This window comes from Theropithecus gelada, chromosome 16, assembly GCF_003255815.1.
Source record: "Theropithecus gelada isolate Dixy chromosome 16, Tgel_1.0, whole genome shotgun sequence".
NCBI lineage: Eukaryota > Metazoa > Chordata > Mammalia > Primates > Cercopithecidae > Theropithecus > Theropithecus gelada.
Genome location: NC_037684.1, coordinates 49,832,758 through 49,851,185, shown reverse-complemented (window position 1 = coordinate 49,851,185; position 18,428 = coordinate 49,832,758). Strand labels below are relative to the sequence as shown.

General features: G+C 58.6%; 2 protein-coding genes across 4 annotated transcripts in view; one reads left to right on the top strand and one right to left on the bottom strand.

The window, feature by feature from the left end:
- Positions 1 to 10,030, top strand: part of RHBDF2 (rhomboid 5 homolog 2) — a 30,631-nt gene extending 20,601 nt beyond the window's left edge. Inside the window, exons 4-19 of one of the 2 annotated variants that reach the window (XM_025363380.1) lie at positions 296 to 504; positions 960 to 1,155; positions 1,262 to 1,465; positions 2,484 to 2,612; positions 2,980 to 3,098; positions 3,230 to 3,424; positions 5,763 to 5,874; positions 6,105 to 6,179; positions 6,380 to 6,541; positions 6,786 to 6,895; positions 7,026 to 7,089; positions 7,189 to 7,283; positions 7,588 to 7,663; positions 7,810 to 7,910; positions 8,076 to 8,229; positions 8,848 to 10,030. In XM_025363380.1, the coding sequence (XP_025219165.1) occupies positions 296 to 504; positions 960 to 1,155; positions 1,262 to 1,465; positions 2,484 to 2,612; positions 2,980 to 3,098; positions 3,230 to 3,424; positions 5,763 to 5,874; positions 6,105 to 6,179; positions 6,380 to 6,541; positions 6,786 to 6,895; positions 7,026 to 7,089; positions 7,189 to 7,283; positions 7,588 to 7,663; positions 7,810 to 7,910; positions 8,076 to 8,229; positions 8,848 to 9,267 (2,421 nt within the window). In that variant the 3' untranslated portion in view covers positions 9,268 to 10,030. The remainder of the gene's footprint in view (positions 1 to 295; positions 505 to 959; positions 1,156 to 1,261; positions 1,466 to 2,483; positions 2,613 to 2,979; positions 3,099 to 3,229; positions 3,425 to 5,762; positions 5,875 to 6,104; positions 6,180 to 6,379; positions 6,542 to 6,785; positions 6,896 to 7,025; positions 7,090 to 7,188; positions 7,284 to 7,587; positions 7,664 to 7,809; positions 7,911 to 8,075; positions 8,230 to 8,847) is intronic. The other variant, XM_025363381.1, reaches the window with a different exon arrangement.
- A 768-nt stretch (positions 10,031 to 10,798) lies between these two features.
- Positions 10,799 to 14,704, bottom strand: AANAT (aralkylamine N-acetyltransferase). Of its 2 annotated transcripts, XM_025363384.1 has the most exons (5): positions 14,672 to 14,704; positions 13,638 to 13,646; positions 12,001 to 12,229; positions 11,582 to 11,736; positions 10,799 to 11,244 (listed from the first exon to the last, which is right to left on the bottom strand). In XM_025363384.1, the coding sequence occupies exons 3-5, from the start codon at positions 12,152 to 12,154 to the stop codon at positions 10,939 to 10,941; spliced, it is 615 nt and encodes a 204-aa protein (XP_025219169.1). In that variant the 5' UTR covers positions 12,155 to 12,229; positions 13,638 to 13,646; positions 14,672 to 14,704; the 3' UTR covers positions 10,799 to 10,938. The 2 variants fall into 2 exon arrangements, with proteins under 2 accessions (XP_025219169.1, XP_025219168.1); XM_025363383.1 differs by lacking the exons at positions 13,638 to 13,646; positions 14,672 to 14,704 and adding an exon at positions 13,164 to 13,340.
- Between the last annotated feature and the right edge of the window lie 3,724 nt (positions 14,705 to 18,428).

Here is an 18,428-nt window from a genome sequence, read left to right as displayed (position 1 = left end):
AAAAAAAAAAAAAAAAAAAATACAAAAATTAGCCGGGTGTGGTGGCACATGCCTGTAGTCCCAGCTACTCAGGAGGCAGAAGAATCGCTTGAACCTGAGAGGCGGAGGTTGCAGTGAGTCGAGATCACACCACTGCACTCCAGCCTGGACAATAGAGCAAGACTGCATCTCAAAAAAAAACATATATATATATACACACACACACACACACATATATACACACACACATACATTTATATATATTTCCAAATGAAAGCAGATTGGGGCATAAATCGGGGTTGAGGTGTGTTCTCAGGGTTTTCAGAATGGGAGGCTAAAGAAAAGCCAGCCCAGGACCTGGGCTGCACACACCACCACCTGCCCTCCCTCCTTCCTCCCCAAGAGGAAGAACCCAGCCTACTTGAAGAGCGTCAGCCTCCAGGAGCCACGCAGCCGATGGCAGGAGAGCTCAGAGAAGCGCCCCGGCTTCCGCCGCCAGGCCTCGCTGTCCCAGAGCATCCGCAAGTGAGCCCCCCTACACCCAAGCCCAGCACCCCCCACCCAGTGACCTATGGATTCTTGGTGCCTGGACGTTATTGGGCCCGGTCCCTGCGTCCCCTCTCTGGAAGGAGGAGGCGGGCATTAATGAGCAATGTCTCCCTGCAACCTAATATCATGGTATAGATGGGGAAGCGGGTATGTGCCTTGTGGAATGTCACGGTGTGGAGGCTGAGAGGCTTCGAGGAGCTGGGTGGATCAGTGTGGAGGTGCCTAGGGCCCTAGCCGGGCTCCTCATGCTCCACTCATCCCCTGCTTCTGCTCTTCTGGTCACTGGGCTCCAGCCAGGGGCCTCACAGGCAGATGCACCCCCCACCTCCCTGCAGGCATGTGGGCACACACGTGCCATCACCCCTTCTGCACACTCACATGCACAGGCTCAGACAGGCACATGCCCACCTGTCCCTTGTCTGCTTCCGCAGGGGCGCAGCCCAGTGGTTTGGAGTCAGTGGCGACTGGGAGGGGCAGCGGCAGCAGTGGCAGCGCCGTAGCCTGCACCACTGCAGCGTGCGCTACGGCCGCCTGAAGGCCTCGTGCCAGCGTGACCTGGAGCTCCCCAGCCAGGAGGCACCATCTTTCCAAGGCACTGAGTCCCCAAAGCCCTGCAAGATGCCCAAGGTGGGATCCATGGGAAAGGGGGCAGGGGTGGGGACCCTAGTGGCTCTGCTCACCACCCCGCTCCCTTCCAGATTGTGGATCCGCTCACCACCCTGCTCCCTTCCAGATTGTGGATCCGCTGGCCCGGGGCCGGGCCTTCCGCCACCCAGAGGAGATGGACAGGCCCCACGCCCCGCACCCGCCACTGACCCCCGGAGTCCTGTCCCTCACCTCCTTCACCAGCGTTCGCTCTGGCTACTCCCACCTGCCGCGCCGCAAGAGAATGTCTGTGGCCCACATGAGCTTTCAAGCTGCTGCTGCCCTCCTCAAGGTACAGGGCTCCCTGCAGGGCCCCCACCTCTGCCCAGCCTCCCTCCCTTGCCCCTCCCTTCCATTCCTCATAGTAGCATCCCCTAAAGCTCACCTGGGTATCTGCCTTCGGTGCCAAGGACAGTGGATGTGCTGGGATCCCTGGGCAAAGAGGGACCCCGAAGCCCAGCACCCAGGCGTCCATCCTTCTGTCTTAAATCTCGTGTGACCCCCTGCCACGTTTTGGAACCTGGTCTCTGTGCTGACTCTTAAGCTGGGGAGGTGGGAAGGGAGATATGCACTCGCTCTTCACCCACCCGGGTTTTCCGAGTCCCTGTTATGTGCTGGGCACCGGGTGCAGAGCCATCGCCATCCTGGCTGAGCTGGCAGCCCAGGGTGAGAGGGTCACCATTCAGGGTGGTCAGTTTGGGAGAGCGGCTGGTATCAGGGAAGACACTAAGTTAAGCCCAGAAAAAAACAAAGAGATGTTCACTAGGGAAGGAAGGGAACAGAATTCTCAGCAGAGGGAATGGCCTGTGAAGGGCCAGGAGCCCAGAGGAAGTGCAGTGTTTTGAGGAAGCAGCAGGCGGTTTGATGCGGTTTTAGTGAGGCGTGGTTATGGGAGCTGTGGCAGGAGATGGGGTCAGAAAGGTGGGCGGGGGCCTGGTATTCCATGCCAAGAAACAGGACAAGGAGACATGGCCCAAGCCTCGGGAGTGAGGGTATAGAATGTGGGTTGCTTTGAGTGTTAGGGTACCAGCAGCCCAAGGCAGAGGGGCAGCAGGGACCAAGGGAAAGGTGACTCCAAACTGTGCCAAGAGTGGTGTGCCAGCAGAAGCTGGTGCCTCATTTCCTGGCATTCCAGTCTCAGGAGCTCCTCTTGCCCGTTCAGCTTGCAGAACCTCCATGCTTTGGGCAGGATCCCTCCTCCCAAGGCGCTGCCTGCAGGCGGATGGGCTTGATGATTCCTTCGGTGTTGGGGCTGGGGGCCCAGGTGGCCAGGCTCTGGTCCTGATGGCTGTGCTTCTGCCCGTGCACAGGGGCGCTCGGTGCTGGATGCCACCGGACAGCGGTGCCGGGTGATTAAGCGCAGCTTTGCCTTCCCGAGCTTCCTGGAGGAGGATGCGGTCGATGGGGCAGACACGTTTGACTCCTCGTTTTTTAGTAAGGCAAGCATGGGGTGTGGGCCCTCAGGGACAGCAGCGGTGGGGTGGGGTGGCCTGGGAGCTGGGTGAGGTGACTTTGGCCTTGATCATGTTCAGGAACCCCTGAGCGACCCAGAGGCCCACTGGTGGGATGTGGCATGGTCCTGTGTGAAGCTGCTGGGCCCCCGTCTTTCTGTTGGGTAGGGCGAAGACCTGCGGTGGGGCACAGTGCCACCCGGGAAAGTCACCACTGGGGCTGATGGGCATGTGGCTCCCTGCTTCATTGTGAAGAGCCTGTCGGTTCAGCCATGTTCTGCCCTTGAATTGAGGTGCTGGGAGGCTGTGTGTGGGACAGACTCCTTACACTGTATTTTCATGTCCCCCACCCCAGGAAGAAATGAGCTCCATGCCCGATGATGTCTTTGAGTCCCCCCCACTCTCTGCCAGCTACTTCCGAGGGATCCCACGCTCAGCCTCCCCTGTCTCCCCCGATGGGGTGCAAATCCCTCTGTGAGTGCTGGACAGAGTCCCTCCTCCAGGCCGGCCACCAGCCTGGCCCCCAAGCCCCTTCTGAGCTGCCCTGGTGGGGTCTGGGAGTGTTTTGGTGGGGGTATCAGGCTGAAAGCCACCATCCCCACCAGGAAGGAGTGTGGCCGAGCCGCAGTCCCTGGGCCCCGGCGCGGCAAGCGCATCGCCTCCAAGGTGAAGCACTTTGCCTTTGATCGGAAGAAGCGGCACTACGGCCTGGGCGTGGTGGGCAACTGGCTGAACCGCAGCTACCGCCGCAGCATCAGCAGCACCGTACAGCGGCAGCTGGAGAGCTTCGACAGCCACCGGTGAGGCAGCGCCCTGGAGTCTACAGGAGTGCCTGGAAGCTTCCAGATTCCTCTGGGCCCTCCTAAAGCGCTCCCTTACTCATTCAGCAGGTGTTTCATGAGTACCTCCTGCGGGTCAGGAGTGTAGCGACAAGCTCAAAGGCGCACCCTGTCCTAAGGGTTGTGCACATGACCTGGGAAGGGCCTGGAGTGCTTGCTGCTTCTCCTCCATCCCATGCTTTCTGAGCCTGTGTCCTCAGCCTTGCTTCCTAACAGCAGTCAGTCAACAAATGTTCATTGAGTGTCACTGCCTGCAGGCCCTGAAATGGAGCCCCCAGAGGGTGCAGCGGGGAGGGCAGGGTGAGTCAGAGGCCAGTTAGAAGCTGGGGCCGGGGCTGGGCGCCGTGGCTCACACTTGTAATTATTAGCACTTTGGGAGGCTGAGTCAGGAGGATTGCTTGAGCCTAGGAGGTTGAGACCAACCTGGGCAACATAGTGAGACCCTACCTCTACTTTAAAAGAAGAAGCTGGGGCGGGAGGGAGGGGACTCTGGGAGAGGCTGTGCAGAGCCCTTGAGGAAGAACAGGGCATCTGATCTGCAGCAGCCCAATAAACACTGGGCCCAAATTAGAAAATAACAAACAGGCAGGGGGCGGTGGCTCACGCCTGTAATCCCAGCACTTTGGGAGACCAAGGTGGGTGGATCACCTGAGGTCAGGAGTTCAAGACCAGCCTGGCAAATACTAAAAACACAAAAAATTAGGTGGGCGTGGTGGCAGGTGCCTATAATCCCAGCTACTCAGGCTTGAGGCAGGAAAATCACTTGAACCCGGGAGGCAGAGGCTGCAGTGAGCCGAGCCGAGATCGTACCATTGTACTCCAGCTTGGACAACAAGAGCGAAATTCCGTCTCAAAAAAAAAAAAAAGAAAGAAAGAAAAAGAAAACAAGCAATGGCCAGGCGCGGTGGCTCATGCCTGTAATCCCAGCACTTTGGGAGACCGAGGTGGGTGGATCACCTGAGGTCAGGAGTTCAAGACCAGCCTGGCAAATACTAAAAACACAAAAAATTAGGTGGGCATGGTGGCAGGTGCCTATAATCCCAGCTACTCAGGCCTGAGGCAGGAAAATCACTTGAACCCAGGAGGCAGAGGTTGCAGTGAGCTGAGCTGAGATCGTACCATTGTACTCCAGCTTGGGCAACAAGAGCGAAATTCCGTCTCAAAAAAAAAAAAAAAGAAAGAAAGAAAAAGGAAACAAGGGCCGGGCACGGTGGCTCAAGCCTGTAATCCCAGCACTTTGGGAGGCCGAGACGGGTGGATCACGAGGTGAAGAGATCGAGACAATCCTGGCTAACACGGTGAAACCCCATCTCTACGAAAAAATACAAAAAACTAGCCGGGCGAGGTGGCGGCGCCTGTAGTCCCAGCTACTCGGGAGGCTGAGGCAGGAGAATGGCGGGAACCCGGGAGGTGGAGCTTGCAGTGAGCCGAGATCCGGCCACTGCACTCCAGCCTGGGTGACAGAGCGAGACTCCGTCTCAAAAAAAAATAAAAAAGAAAAAGAAAAAGAAAACAAGCAATGGACAGGCGCGGTGATTCACACCTGTAATCCCAGCACTTTGGGAGGCCTAGGTGGACCAATCACCTGAGGAGGTCAAGAGTTCGAGACCAACCTGGCCAACACAGTGAAACTCAGTCTCTACTAAAAAGACAAAAAAAAGTTAGCCGGGTATGGTGGGAGCCTGTAATCCCAGCTACTCAGGAGGCTGAGGCAGGAGAATCGCTTGAACCCAGGAGGCGGAGCTTGCAGTGAGCCGAGATCATGCCACTGCACTCCAGCCTGGGTGACAGAGGGACACTCCGTCTTTCTCTCTCTCTCTCTCTTTCTCTCTCTCTCTCTATCTATCTATATATATGTATATAAAATAACAAGCAATGAAAGGTGTGGTGGGTGTCCCGGAGGAGAACAGAGAGGGAGAGTGAACAGCTGGTGGGGAGGGGGTGCGGTCAGGACAAACTGGTATCCTGTGGAAAGGCCCCGGGGCTGCAAGGGCAAAGTACCTCCCAGGAAATGCAGGCAAAGAGACCAGAGAGGTGGTCGGGCAGGCAAAGCTTTGCAGCCAGTAAGGGGGTGATTTTGGAATTTGTCTCAAGGCCAGTGGAAAGCTATCAAAGGGTTTTAAGCCAGGAGAGAGATGCTTGGAGGCTCATCTTAAAAGTTGTTCTGGTTTGAGATGAGTTGACAGGGCAGAGCAGGGAGCCCAGGCGAGCCATGCGACTGGGCCAGGGTGGCCCCATGGCTGGGACTGGGGGTTGGAATAGGAGCTCGGCTCGGCTGACCTGAGGCCTCTCTGCACAGGCCCTACTTCACCTACTGGCTGACCTTCGTCCATGTCATCATCACGCTGCTGGTGATTTGCACGTATGGCATCGCACCCGTGGGCTTTGCCCAGCATGTCACCACCCAGCTGGTGAGTCGGGTCGGGCTCCATGCTGGGGATCCCAGCCTCCCCCAGGAGGCCTCAGCATCGTGGGTACCTAATCCCTCCCACCGCAACAATCTGGGCCCAGCAGGGTGGTGCTCAGGCTCGCCATAGCCTGGCCCCTTCCTGGAGGCTCTTCCCTGGGGACAGCTGCCGCAGCCCCCTATGCCCAGGGCTCACACTGTTCTGAGGCCTCCTCTGCACTACCTCCGTGACAGGTGCTGCGGAACAAAGGTGTGTACGAGAGCGTGAAGTACATCCAGCAGGAGAACTTCTGGATCGGCCCCAGCTCGGTGAGGGCCCAGGCTGGGGGACATCATCTGAGCCAGGAGTCCCTGTGCTCTGTCACCCCCAGCTGGGCAGGTGGGCTCCTCACCTACCCGCAGGCCCCTCATCAAGGGGAGACTCTGTGGGGCAGAGGTGGAGTGATGGACCCTTTCCAGGTCTGGGGCTCAAACTCACTCTCTCCTTCCCCTCCCTTTCCCTTCCCCAGATTGACCTGATCCACCTGGGGGCCAAGTTCTCGCCTTGCATCCGGAAGGACCGGCAGATCGAGCAGCTGGTGCTGCGGGAGCGAGACCTGGAGCGAGACTCGGGCTGCTGCGTCCAGAACGACCACTCGGGCTGCATCCAGACCCAGCGGAAGGACTGCTCGGTGGGGGCAGGCCCTCCCTCCCTCCCCTGCCAGACCCTGGTCCCAGACTAACTCCCCTTGCCCTGGCCTGGTGGACGGGCCCTTCAAGGGCAGTGACCACGTTCCCTCCTTCCTGCCCCATCCTTCCCAGACCCCCCCAGATGAGACTGAGCCCTGGGGAGATGGGAAAAGCCTCTGTCCTTGCCCACTCCAGTGGGGGTGACCTGGCCCCGGCATGACCGACCAGTCCTCTTCTGCCCTCCAGGAGACTTTGGCCACTTTTGTCAAGTGGCAGGATAACACTGGGCCGCCCATGGACAAGTCTGATCTGGGTCAGAAGCGGACTTCGGGGGCTGTCTGCCACCAGGACCCCAGGTAGGGCCTGGAGCCTCTGCTGGACCTGAGGGTCAGGCATAGCCAAGCCATCTGAGTCACCCACAGGGAGGTGAGTAGGTGGACGTGGCAGGCTGGGTGTGCCACAGCCCAATCTGAACCCTATCTCCAGGACCTGTGAGGAGCCAGCCTCTAGCGGTGCCCACATCTGGCCCGATGACATCACTAAGTGGCCGGTGAGTGAGTGTCCCCGGCGGGGAGTGGTCTGGGAAGGTCAGGGACGGGGGACCTGCCTGCTGCACAGCCCACCCCCCTGCCAATGCCCCTCCTGGCAGATCTGCACAGAGCAGGCCAGGAGTAACCACACAGGCTTCCTGCACATGGACTGCGAGATCAAGGGCCGCCCCTGCTGCATTGGCACCAAGGGCAGGTGAGCGACCTGGGCCCTGGCCTCAGCCATCCCACCGCCCCCTGAGCTGCGGCTTCCTGTGGGCCCTCTGCTCTTCCACTGTCACCACCTACAGCCGCTGGGCTGATGCCCTCCGATGACTGTCCTTCCCTCCCCTGCTCTGGGGCTACCCATGGTGTGAGCTGGAGGAAGGGAGCTTGCTCCAGAGTGGAAGGCTCTGGAAGGGGCATCCCCCTTCCTGCCAGCGATGCCTGCTGTAGCCAGGAGGTGGGCAGCGGTTATTCGGCACCCTGATGTCCCCTCTTGCCTCACCACCCCACCCCAGCTGTGAGATCACCACCCGGGAATACTGTGAATTCATGCACGGCTATTTCCATGAAGAAGCAACGCTCTGCTCCCAGGTGAGGCGAGGCAGGCCTGGGGTAGTGGAGAAGAGAACGATGGGCATGGAAGCCTGCTGGGGCTGGGGCTCACACACTCCCTCCCATGTCGGGACCTCAGACTCAGCCTGCTTCTGGGGCGCTGAGCACCATACGCCCACCCCCAGGTGCACTGCTTGGACAAGGTGTGTGGGCTGCTGCCCTTCCTCAATCCTGAGGTCCCAGATCAGTTCTACAGGCTCTGGCTGTCTCTCTTCCTACACGCTGGGTAAGAGGTTCCTCACTGCCCCCGAACCCGACCCCTGTGATGGCTGCCCAGCTGGACCCCCAGGGAAAGGTTCCTGGGCCAGGGCATGGCCGGCCCAACCCGCCGAAGCCTACTGCTCCTGAAGTGCCTGGCTGAAGGCTGCTGCCTGGTGTGTCCCTCCCCCAGCGTGGTGCACTGCCTCGTGTCTGTGGTCTTTCAAATGACCATCCTGAGGGACCTGGAGAAGCTGGCCGGCTGGCACCGTATCGCCATCATCTTCATCCTCAGCGGCATCACAGGCAACCTCGCCAGCGCCATCTTCCTCCCATACCGGGCAGAGGTAAGGATGTGGAGGACGGGACCCCTTCTGCACACAGGGGGCCAGCCCTGCTGCTTCTGTTCCACCCACCTGGGATCTGCCAGAGGGACACGGGGCCCCTCCTGTGCTGGGCTCCACAGAGGATGGACAGCTAAGCTGGGGGCTTACTGGCTGGTCTCTTAATCCCAGCAAGAGGGAAGAGTGATGCTCTTGAGTCACCCTGTCCCTCTGCCACCTCATTTATCTTCATAACCGTGCCCACTGCCTGACAGTATGCCAGGTATCTAGGTCGAGTGATAGGAAATGGCCTCATGCGTCGTCAGCAGTCTGATCAGTTCCACCTGACTGATCTAGCTTGTTCAGTGTCCGTCCTCTCCCCACCGTGTGCGGCCTGGAACAGGCTTGTCTGTCTTGCTTACTCCTGTGGACCCACACCAGGCACGTACACAGTAGGCACTCAGTGTTTGCTGAAAGAATGGGTGGAGCAGGCCCAGCTTTGGTCCAGCAGCTCCAGCTGACCCCCCGCCGCTCAGCCTTGCCTGCCAGGGAGGAGCTGATGGATGGGGTGACCCAGGGTGCAGGCCCGGCCCAGGCCGCCCACCCGATGCCTGAAGCCGCGTCTCCCCTGCCCCACCCCAGGTGGGCCCGGCCGGCTCACAGTTCGGCCTCCTCGCCTGCCTCTTTGTGGAGCTCTTCCAGAGCTGGCCGCTGCTGGAGAGGCCTTGGAAGGCCTTCCTCAACCTCTCGGCCATTGTGCTCTTCCTGTTCATCTGTGGCCTCCTGCCCTGGATCGACAACATTGCCCACATCTTCGGCTTCCTCAGTGGCCTGCTGCTGGCCTTCGCCTTCCTGCCCTACATCACCTTTGGCACCAGCGACAAGTACCGCAAGCGGGCACTCATCCTGGTGTCGCTGCTGGCCTTTGCCGGCCTCTTCGCCGCCCTCGTGCTCTGGCTGTACATCTACCCCATTAACTGGCCCTGGATCGAGCACCTCACCTGCTTCCCCTTCACCAGCCGCTTCTGTGAGAAGTACGAGCTGGACCAGGTGCTGCACTGACCACTGGGCCACACGCTGCCCCTCAGCACTGCTGGCACAGGGTCTGCCTGCGAGGGCTGCCCTCTGCAGAGCGCCCTGCGTGCCAGAGAGCCAGAGACCCAAGACAGGGCCCGGGCTCTGGAACCGGGTCCCGCCCTGCCAGGCGAGGCTGACTTCACATGAGATGGTTGATTAAGGTGGGATTTTTTCGGGGCGTGAGGCCTGTGTGATCCTGGCCTAAGCTCGGGCACACCCAAGGCACCTGCCTCTCTGAGCCTTGGGTTCCAGGTCCTAACATCCCGTTCCCTGCTGGGACCACCTCCTGGGGCCGGGTCCTTTTCTTCCCAGGGTCCTCAGCGCTGTCTCTGCTGGTGCCTTCTCCCCCACTGCTACTGGAGTGTGCCCTCGCTGGGGACGTGGCTGTGCCCTCAGTTGCCCCAAGTGCTGGGTGCCCACCATGCCCCTTACTGTTTCTCCTCCTACCTCTGCCCTGTGAGCTGGCGGGGAGCTGGCGGGGAGGGGAGATCCATAAGGCTCTCAGATGGGACAATGTGGGAAAGGCTTTGGCCATGGTCTAGGGGCAGAGAACAAGCAAGGAGATACAAGCAGACCTCAGGTAGAATGAGACTGGGCGGAGCCACCCTAGGGCCTGCTCCCAGGGGGGTACTCGAGGCGCATCAGGCCCATTTTTTACCAGTTTATATCATGGTCTTCATTTTTAAAAGTAACGCTAACTTTGTACGGATGATGTCTCATGGATTAAATAATATTCTTTATGGCAGTATTGTCTTCAACGGAGACCTCAGGTCGCATGAAACTAAGATTTGGGGGTGAGGGGTCAGCCATCAGCAGCTCAGAGACAGCGGTTTGGCCCAGTGGACAGCAGAAAACTTGTGGAGCATCTTGGGGATTTAGTTGGGCCAGAAAGCAGACTGGGGTCACGTGGAGACCCCAGGGGTCCACTTGGGATGGCTGGGTTGAATCCTTAGGCCCCTGGGGTTCCCACTCCCACCTGCTCTGCCTTGGCTCCAGGGCAGGGAGGGGGCTGCCTGGGCCCAGGGTGGCCTGCCCTGATGGGGATGGCGCTGAGGAGAAGGCACAGCACTTGTCCTGTTACCCCACCTGGGGACGAGTCCACTCCCTGTACCGGTGCCTCACTCACCACACTGAGGAGCAGCACAGGGTGTGACCACTTGATTACCATGGGCAGAGGGCCCTGCACCAGCTTCCCTGCCCCAAGCTGCCTCCACAGCACAGGCCTCCCGCCTCTGCCCCATCCTGCTCCCCACTATCCCCCATTCCAGTGGCTAAGGGTGAGAAGGGGCATCCACGAGGCTGGGGAGAATAAGGACCCCCCTTGAGCAATGGGCTCCTGTCAGGATGCTGCCTTGGTGCCTTTGCCCACCTGCCAGGAGGAGGAAAGGAGCCAGGGAACCCACAGCGCCTCCCATTGTCCCCACTTACCAACCCAGCGCAGTCTCAGCTACAGAGTTCAGAACACAGGAGGTCCAGAGGCCTCGTGGGAACAGACAGGACACACCACTCCAGCTCGGGCTGTGAGAAGCCACCCCATCTCCTCTTTATTTAGCCCTGCTCTCTCCACTCTGGAAACTGCTGTCTCCATGCTCAGCTGAGCTAAGGGGCCCAGGGCAGAAACGGGGATCACGTTGGCAGCCAGGTGGGCAGCCCAGTTCAGCAGCCGCTGTTCCTGCGCAGGAAGGGGTGGCCCTGCAGGGAGCAGTGGAGCTCCGTGAAGCTGAGGGAGCCCACGGTGATGGCGCAGGGGCCCACGGCGTGGAAGCCGAACCTCTCATAGAAGGGTACCAGCGCGTCCTCGCACATGAGCGCGGCCCGGTGCACGGCCGGCTGGCTGCCCAGGTGGTGCAGGTAGCGCCACAGCAGGATGGGGCCCCTGCCCTGCTGCCGGAAGGCGCAGTGCACGGCCAGCACGTGCAGGTGGGCTATGTGGCCCCCAGGCCTGTGCATCGTCAGTGACTCCTGGAGGTGAGCAAGGGACGAGAGCCCAGGTCACTTCTGCTGATGCGTGCTCCTCCCCAGCCACCGACCCAGGCAGGGAGCAGGTGTCCCCTCGGTGCCTGTGGTCAGGGCTTCTGCCCCAGCCAAGGAGGGCCCCAAATTTTGCGCCATACCCCCATCCCCATGGAGAAAACTTGAAAACCCAGAACGTCTTGCCCTGGGAGGGGGCTGTGGCCTATACTCATCTCTCCAGTTCTGGAGGAAGAAATCCCAGCCCCTGGGCTCCCCTCCCCACCGTCTGGCTGACCTCTGTCTTCAGAGGCCTCCCTGGAGCTGGGCGTCACAGCCCCGTCCTCACCTGCATGAGTCTGTCCTTGTCCCAGAGTGAGCCGATGATGAAGGCCACAAGGCAGCCCTCCTCGAACCAGCCCAGGGACAGCTCCGGACACAGGGTCAGGAAGTGCCGGATCTCATCCAGGTACAGGGGGCAGACACCCAGGACGGAGATGAAGGCTGTGGCAGGAGGCTCAGGTGGGCAACTGGTAGTCGCTGTGCCTCACGTCCACTGTCTGCTGCACCCCGAGTGTCTACTCAAATGCCCCATTCCCCCCCAAGAAAATGGGGTTTAGGGCTGCTGTTTCCTCCACTTTCTTGAGCGCACACATGGTCTGATACTCTGGGACCCAGCCTCCAAGACAGGAGACTCAAGGGTCTCCTCCCCACAGGATAACTGGACCGGAGTGGAGCTTCCCTCTGACCCTGTGCGGGGCCACTCACCTTCACGCTCGATCTCAAAGGCGCTGACGGCGTCCTCCGGGGTGAGGCAGCGAAACTCGCTGGCAGGGAGTGTGTGGCGCCGCTGACAGCTCGAGATCGCAGGCGGCAGACGCGGGGCCTCAGGTTTCGGGGGGTGGGTGCTCTGCGTGGACATCCTGGCCACTGGTGCCTCCCTGGGGCACCCCACCTTTGGAAGTGGCCTCCTAAGCCACGGAGGGCCTCCCAGCACCTGTTGGAGAACAGCAAGGGGCAGAAGTCATCTCCAGGGAGTCTGGCCCCACACTGTGCATCTGGCCTCTTTTATAGCAGGAACTGGGGTGGAGCCAGCCCCCAAATCAATGGGCACATTCCCCGGGTACCTGGTCTTCAAGGCTGTTACCAGGCACTACAAACATTGGCACTGTCTCCCCACCTTTCCCTCGCAGCCAGAAGGATCCCTGGAGGTTTGTCCCCTTGCAGACCTGCAGACACTGGTCTTGGGGTGCCTTCTGGGTGCTTCTGAGCCCCAGAGATGGTGGCAGGGATGAGCAGGGCTCAGTGGAGCCTGGGGCACCCCAACCCTGCTGCCCACAGCAGGGAGGCAGGACTCCTGACCCTCCACTGACCACATCTAATGCAACTGTGCAGTGGGTGGGCCCCCGGGTCCCCCACACCACCATTCATGTGGTTTATCTTACCTCCCCAGAGGGAGGCTTCTGGTTTTCTGGATGCAAGATCCTGTGGCGGAGAGCTTTTTAGGTAGTCTCAGCCCTTGGTCCTAGAGAAAAAGCCCCTTAATCAAGGCTTCTTTAGGGAGCCTCTATTTCTATCCAGATGGCCTCAGACTGGGCCACACATATGCAGGATTTGTGGTGGGGGGTGGGGAGGTTAGAGGTAGCTGGGGGTTGCAGAGGGCCTGGGGGATGGGGAGGAGCAGGCAAGGAGGATGCATAGGATACCCCCTGCCCCACACGTCCAGCTCATCGGACATGCCTCTCTGGGCACTCTTGTCTCCCAAGACACCCTGCAAATTTGCAGTTCTTAGAGGAGGCCATCCCTCCCTCCACCTTCCAAGACACTTAATAAACTCTATGACTTCCATGTTTCCCTCCATGTCTAGAAGCTCCAAGCAGGGAAGCTCCTGTTCCTGAAGGCTGAGAGCCAGGAGCTGGGGTTCCACCTACCTGGGCTGTGGAGAGGGCACCGTGTTCCCTCCACAAAGCCAGTGGCCCTGGGGACCTGTCCGCACAGGAACCAGGAAAATCCAGGACTCCTGGCTGCAAAGCTGTAGTAGCAGATGTTACCAGGGCAGCCTGTGGTGCTGTTCTCAGAGGTTTCTAATCCCCCCCACCCCACCTCTCAAGCTATCCCAGGCAGGATGACGCCAGCAGGGCTCTGGCAGCCTCTGCCCCTGCCTTGCTGAAGGGAAATGTCAGCTCTGGTGCCCTGGGCACAGAAGGGATTACCAGAGGCTGACTGAGGCCCCAGGGTTTGGGGAAGAAAGCATGGGGCTTAGCCTCAGGGGTCCAGCTCTAATCCCTGCTCTGTCACCGACTGGCTGGGCACCAGCGATTTCCCCCTCTGTCCCTTGGAGTCTTGGACAAGCCCACCTCTTATGTGGGAGAGGGGGTGGGAATTCAAGCTACCAATTTGTGCACTTTAAGTATGTTCTACTTCAAGTTTACTTAAATATTCAGGAGGTTGCTCTACCAAACATCTCAACTACAAAGCTCTCTGACTGCCATTGACCTTGGTTCCACCCATTCCCATGGCTGCCCAGGCCTTGGCACCTGGTGCTGGCGTTCCCTCGGGATGCAGGCCCCTCTCCCAGTCAGCCCTGACTACCCCCTGCCCTCCAGCTCACACCCCATCCTGCGCCCCTTAGCTTTTCTCTCACCGGCACCTGCCCAACCCCCCAGGCGCCTGCCGTGCCAGCGCCTGCCTCTCCGCCCCATCCAGCAGTGCAGATCCCCTGTCCGTCTCAGGCTCCTGGGGGTTCTGAAGGTTGCGTCTCACAGGTGCACTCTTTTGACCCCCCACAGAGGAAGCTTTCGCTCCTACCCACAGTTTGGGACAGACCTCTGAGGGTCCTTCCTGTCCTGGCAGCCTGTGAGCGCCACTGCTTACAGCACTTGCTACGTGCTGGGCCCTGGATACGTGTCTCCTTTAATCCACACGGAAGCCCGGTCAAATGAGTATTAACCATATGTTATAGAGAAGGAAACCGAGGCACAGACAGGTTCAGTAACCTGCTCAGAGCCATCCAACAAGTGAAGTGGGAGGGGCAGAACCTCCTGACATGCACAGCCACTGCTGCGCTGGTGGGACTCACTGCATCTCACAATGAGACTCCGGGTTCCTGTCTTCATGATTCTCCTGCTGGGTTTCAGTGTCCTCACAGGTGCACTCTTTCAAACCCCCGCAGAGGAAGCTCCTGTTCCTACCCACACGGTTTGGGACACAGCCTCTGACCGTGGAGTGACCCCATCCCAGTGCCCCCGCCCACCCACCACCTGCACTCCTCCTGTCTCTGGGTCGCCTTCTCCCAGGGCCCTTCTCGGCTCTCTGAGGCCCACCTGCCTGCTAGAAGGGACCCTCGACAGACCTCTCAGGACCGACCAGAAACCTCCTTGGGCTCGGTTTGGCGGGGTGATCATGTCCAAGACCTCAGCTGGGCATCCCCACCTTCAATCCAGAGTTCCCCAAAAGGCCTCTTCTCTCCCTTCATAGACTCTGTGGCTCCATGGCACGCCCTGGTGGCCAATCCTAATCACAGCCACTTGGCAATGCCTGAGAAGAGCCTGCTGTTCAATCGGCCTCTCTCTTTGCTGACTTCCACATGGCCCTGTTCTTTCTGGACAACACCCTAGAGGTCTAGAACCTCAGGGAACAGGATGAAGCAGTAAGCCAGGCATAGTGGCTCACCCCTGTAATCCCAGCACTTTGGGAGACAGAGGTGGGAGGATGGCTTGAGCCGGAGAGGTCAAGGCTGCAGTGAGCCAAGACTGTGCCACTGCACTCCAGCCTGGGCAACAGAGCGAGACCCTGTCTCAGAAAAATACAAATACAAATAAATTTTTTTAAAGATGAGGCAGTATGTTAAACGTGGTGAAACGGAGAAGTTCAAACCCTTGTGGGACAGGAGAGGGGACAGAAAGGGAGGGCAGGGTGATCGCTGGGACCTTTGTCCTAGTCAACAGGAAGAAAACCACACGCCACCACCAATGAGAAGGAAAATTAGGAGGGTGAGGGGCCCACAGGGTGATGGGTACAGACAGAAAGAGATCCCTGGGCCTGGGCATAGTGGCTCACACCTGTAATCCCAGCACTTTGGGAGGCCAAGGCAGGAGGATCACTTGAGCCCAGGAGTTTGAGACCAGCCTAGGCAATGTAGCAAGACCCCCATCTCTACAAAAAATTTAAAAATCAGCCAAGTATGGTGGCACACACCTGTAGCCCCAACTACTTGGGAGGCTGAGGTGGGAAGATCACTTGAGCCTAGGTGGTTGAGGCTGCAGTGATACGCCCCTGCACTCCAGCCTGGGTGACTGAGCAAGATGTTGTCTCGAGAAAAAAAAAAAAAACAACTCCTGACCTCAGGTGGGCTCTAAAAAGAAGCACCTCCAAGGTCATCCTCACACCAGGGACACTGGCCGAGTCTTGTCCTGCTTCTGCAGTTAGAGCGCTGGCAGTGTCTCTGGTGACTGCCTCTCAGGTGGATCTTGGGGATGGAGGGGAGAATGTGTCCTTTGCCCCCCAAGTCATACCTGTTCAGTCACTCTAGACAGCTGATAAACACCTAACCTGATGGGCAAGGCTGGGCGCCGTGGCTCACGCCTGTAATCCCAGCACTTTGGAAGGCCAAGGTGGGTGGATCACCTGAGGTCAAGAGTTCGAGACCAGCCTGGCCAATATGGTGAAACTCCGTCTCTACTGAAAATACAAAAAATTAGCCGGGTGTGGTGGTGGGTGCTTGTAATCCCAGCCACTTGGGAAGCTGAGGCAGGAGAATCGCTTGAATCAGGGAGGCGGAGGTTGCAGTGAGCCAAGATCACGCCATCGCACTCCAGCCTGGGCAACAAGAGTGAAACTGTCATCTCAAAAAAAAAAAAATGTAGATACAGACAGGGAGAAGATGGCATCTGTATGTTTCCCACGGGTGCTGTAACACAAACTGGATGACTTTAAACCACAGAAATGGCTGGACATGGTGGCTCATGCTTGTAAACCCAGCACCTTGGGAGGCCGAGGTTTTTTGTGCCCGGCCTCTCCCTCCAGCAGCAGCTCACTTGAAAGTCCTGTATCCACGACTCCCCCACCCCCACTCCCTTCCCAGTGGGTACCATGCCACCCTGCCTCACCCATGATGGCTCCCCTCAGGGGTCCCTCTGTCTCTCCGCCCAGCCTGGCCTCTTTTGGTCTCCCAGACAGGTTTACACATTTCAGATGCCAGATGGGGTTCAGTTTTCTGCCAAGGGGCTCTTTGGTCCCATGAAAATCATGGTCTGTGACTGGGCTTCCACTTTGAGACTCCAGAATAGTCTTTTTTTTTTTTTTTTTGAGATGGAGTCTTGCTGTGTGGCCCAGGCTGGAGTGCAGTGGCGCGATCTCGGCTCACTGCAAGCTCCACTTCCCAGGTTCAAGCAATTCTCCTGCCTTAGCCTCCCAAGTAGCTGGGATTACAGGCACACACCACCACACCTGGCTAACTTTCTGTATTTTTCCTAGAGATGGACTTTTACTGTGTTGGTCAGGCTGGTCTTGAACTCCTGATCTCAGGTGATCCACCTGCCTCAGCCTCTCAAAGTGCTGGGATTACAGGTGTGAGCCACCGCGCCCAGGCAGGACTCCAGAATATTCTATAGCAGTTTGGAGACGGGTTGTCCAGGGCACAGAGAACTCCCAGGGGCCATGCTACCTAACTCCCCACCTACCCTGGCAGAGCCGCACTTCTGATCCATCAGAGCCCCCATCCTACTCCTAATCAGATGTGGCGAGGATGATGACGACAGTTATTCAGCGGATAACTGATGTCATGGCAGTAAAAGAAGGTTCTGAGGGGATGTGCGTCACCACAGAAAAGCTGAGAACCAAGCTTTCGGGATGACCACTGTTGGCAGGGAAAGGAGTTATTAACAGGAACACAGGTGAAGTCATAAGGAAAGAACCCAGGGGAGAATGTCCAAGAAATGGGGCAGTTAGAGCCTGAAATGCCACAAAGAATGGAGAACAGATCTCAGATTCTGCCAACAGGGAGGCTCTGATGACCTTTAAGAATCCTTCCAGAAAAGGCCAGGCACGGCGGCTCACACCTGTAATCCCAGCACTTTGGGAGGCTGAGGTGGGTGGATAGCTTGAGGTCAGGAGTTCAATACCAGTCTGGCCAACATGGTGAAACCCCGTCTCTACTAAAAATACAAAAATTAGCTGGGTGTGGTGGTGGGTGCCTGTAATCCCAGCTACTCGGGAGGCTGAGGCAAGAGAATTGCTGGAACCTGGGAGGCAGAGTTTGCAGTGAGCCAAGATTGCACCACTGCACTCCAACCTGGGCCACAGAGCGAGACCGTATCTCAGGAAAAAAAAAAAAAAAAAAAAAAAGGAGTCCTTCCAGAACGGAGAAATGGGTGGAGAGGCCATATGCAGAGGAGTGGCCCTAATGGTGACAATGAGAGGTGGAGGGCAGAGGCCATTGAATAAAGGCACACTGACCCGTCGCCACGGCCGGGGGTTGGAGAAGACCTCCCCACAGACCCCACCCCATCCCGGGCGCCGAGCCTGCCACAGCTGCTGATGCACCCGGAGAGCCTGGTGCAGGGGCAGTGAGCATCCCGCCGGGCCCAGTGCAGAAGCCCCAGACCTGGAATCTGAGAGCTTCCGGCATGGGGACACACGCCCTCCCCTCTGTGTGTCAGCTGCCCAGTTTCACTTCCAGACTGAAGGGACTGAAGGGAGCCCATTTGGGGCAGACCAAGGAGTGGGCCCCATGGCCATGTCCCAGGGACACCTTGACGATGCCTCTGAGACCCCAGTTTTCCATGCAGAGCAGTTGAGAGGCCCAGCATGCAGGAAGCACAGCCCTCTCTTCAGGCTCTTGTGCAGTGGCTGCATTTTCTGGTGGTTTTGATGGTCACTTTCTCTCTCAACTCCTCCCCTGCACTTAAGGTCCGCCCCACAGACCTGGCACTGAGCACATCTTGCCTTTACGCCTTTACCTTTCCAGCCTGAGTCCTACCACGTGGCAGGCTCCCCGGGGGATGAGAGATGGAGAGCTGTGTGCGGGAAGTTTACTGGGGAGAGGTCTCATGAGCAACCCCTGTCGTGGAGCAGGGCAGACGGCTGGGCAGTGGAAGCTGAGCTGTGATGGTGCAGCTGTAACCGAGGCCTTGGCCCATCCCCTGAGGAGCCTCAGACCTGGGAAGCCCTTCTGGACCTACCTCTTTGTCCTGCAT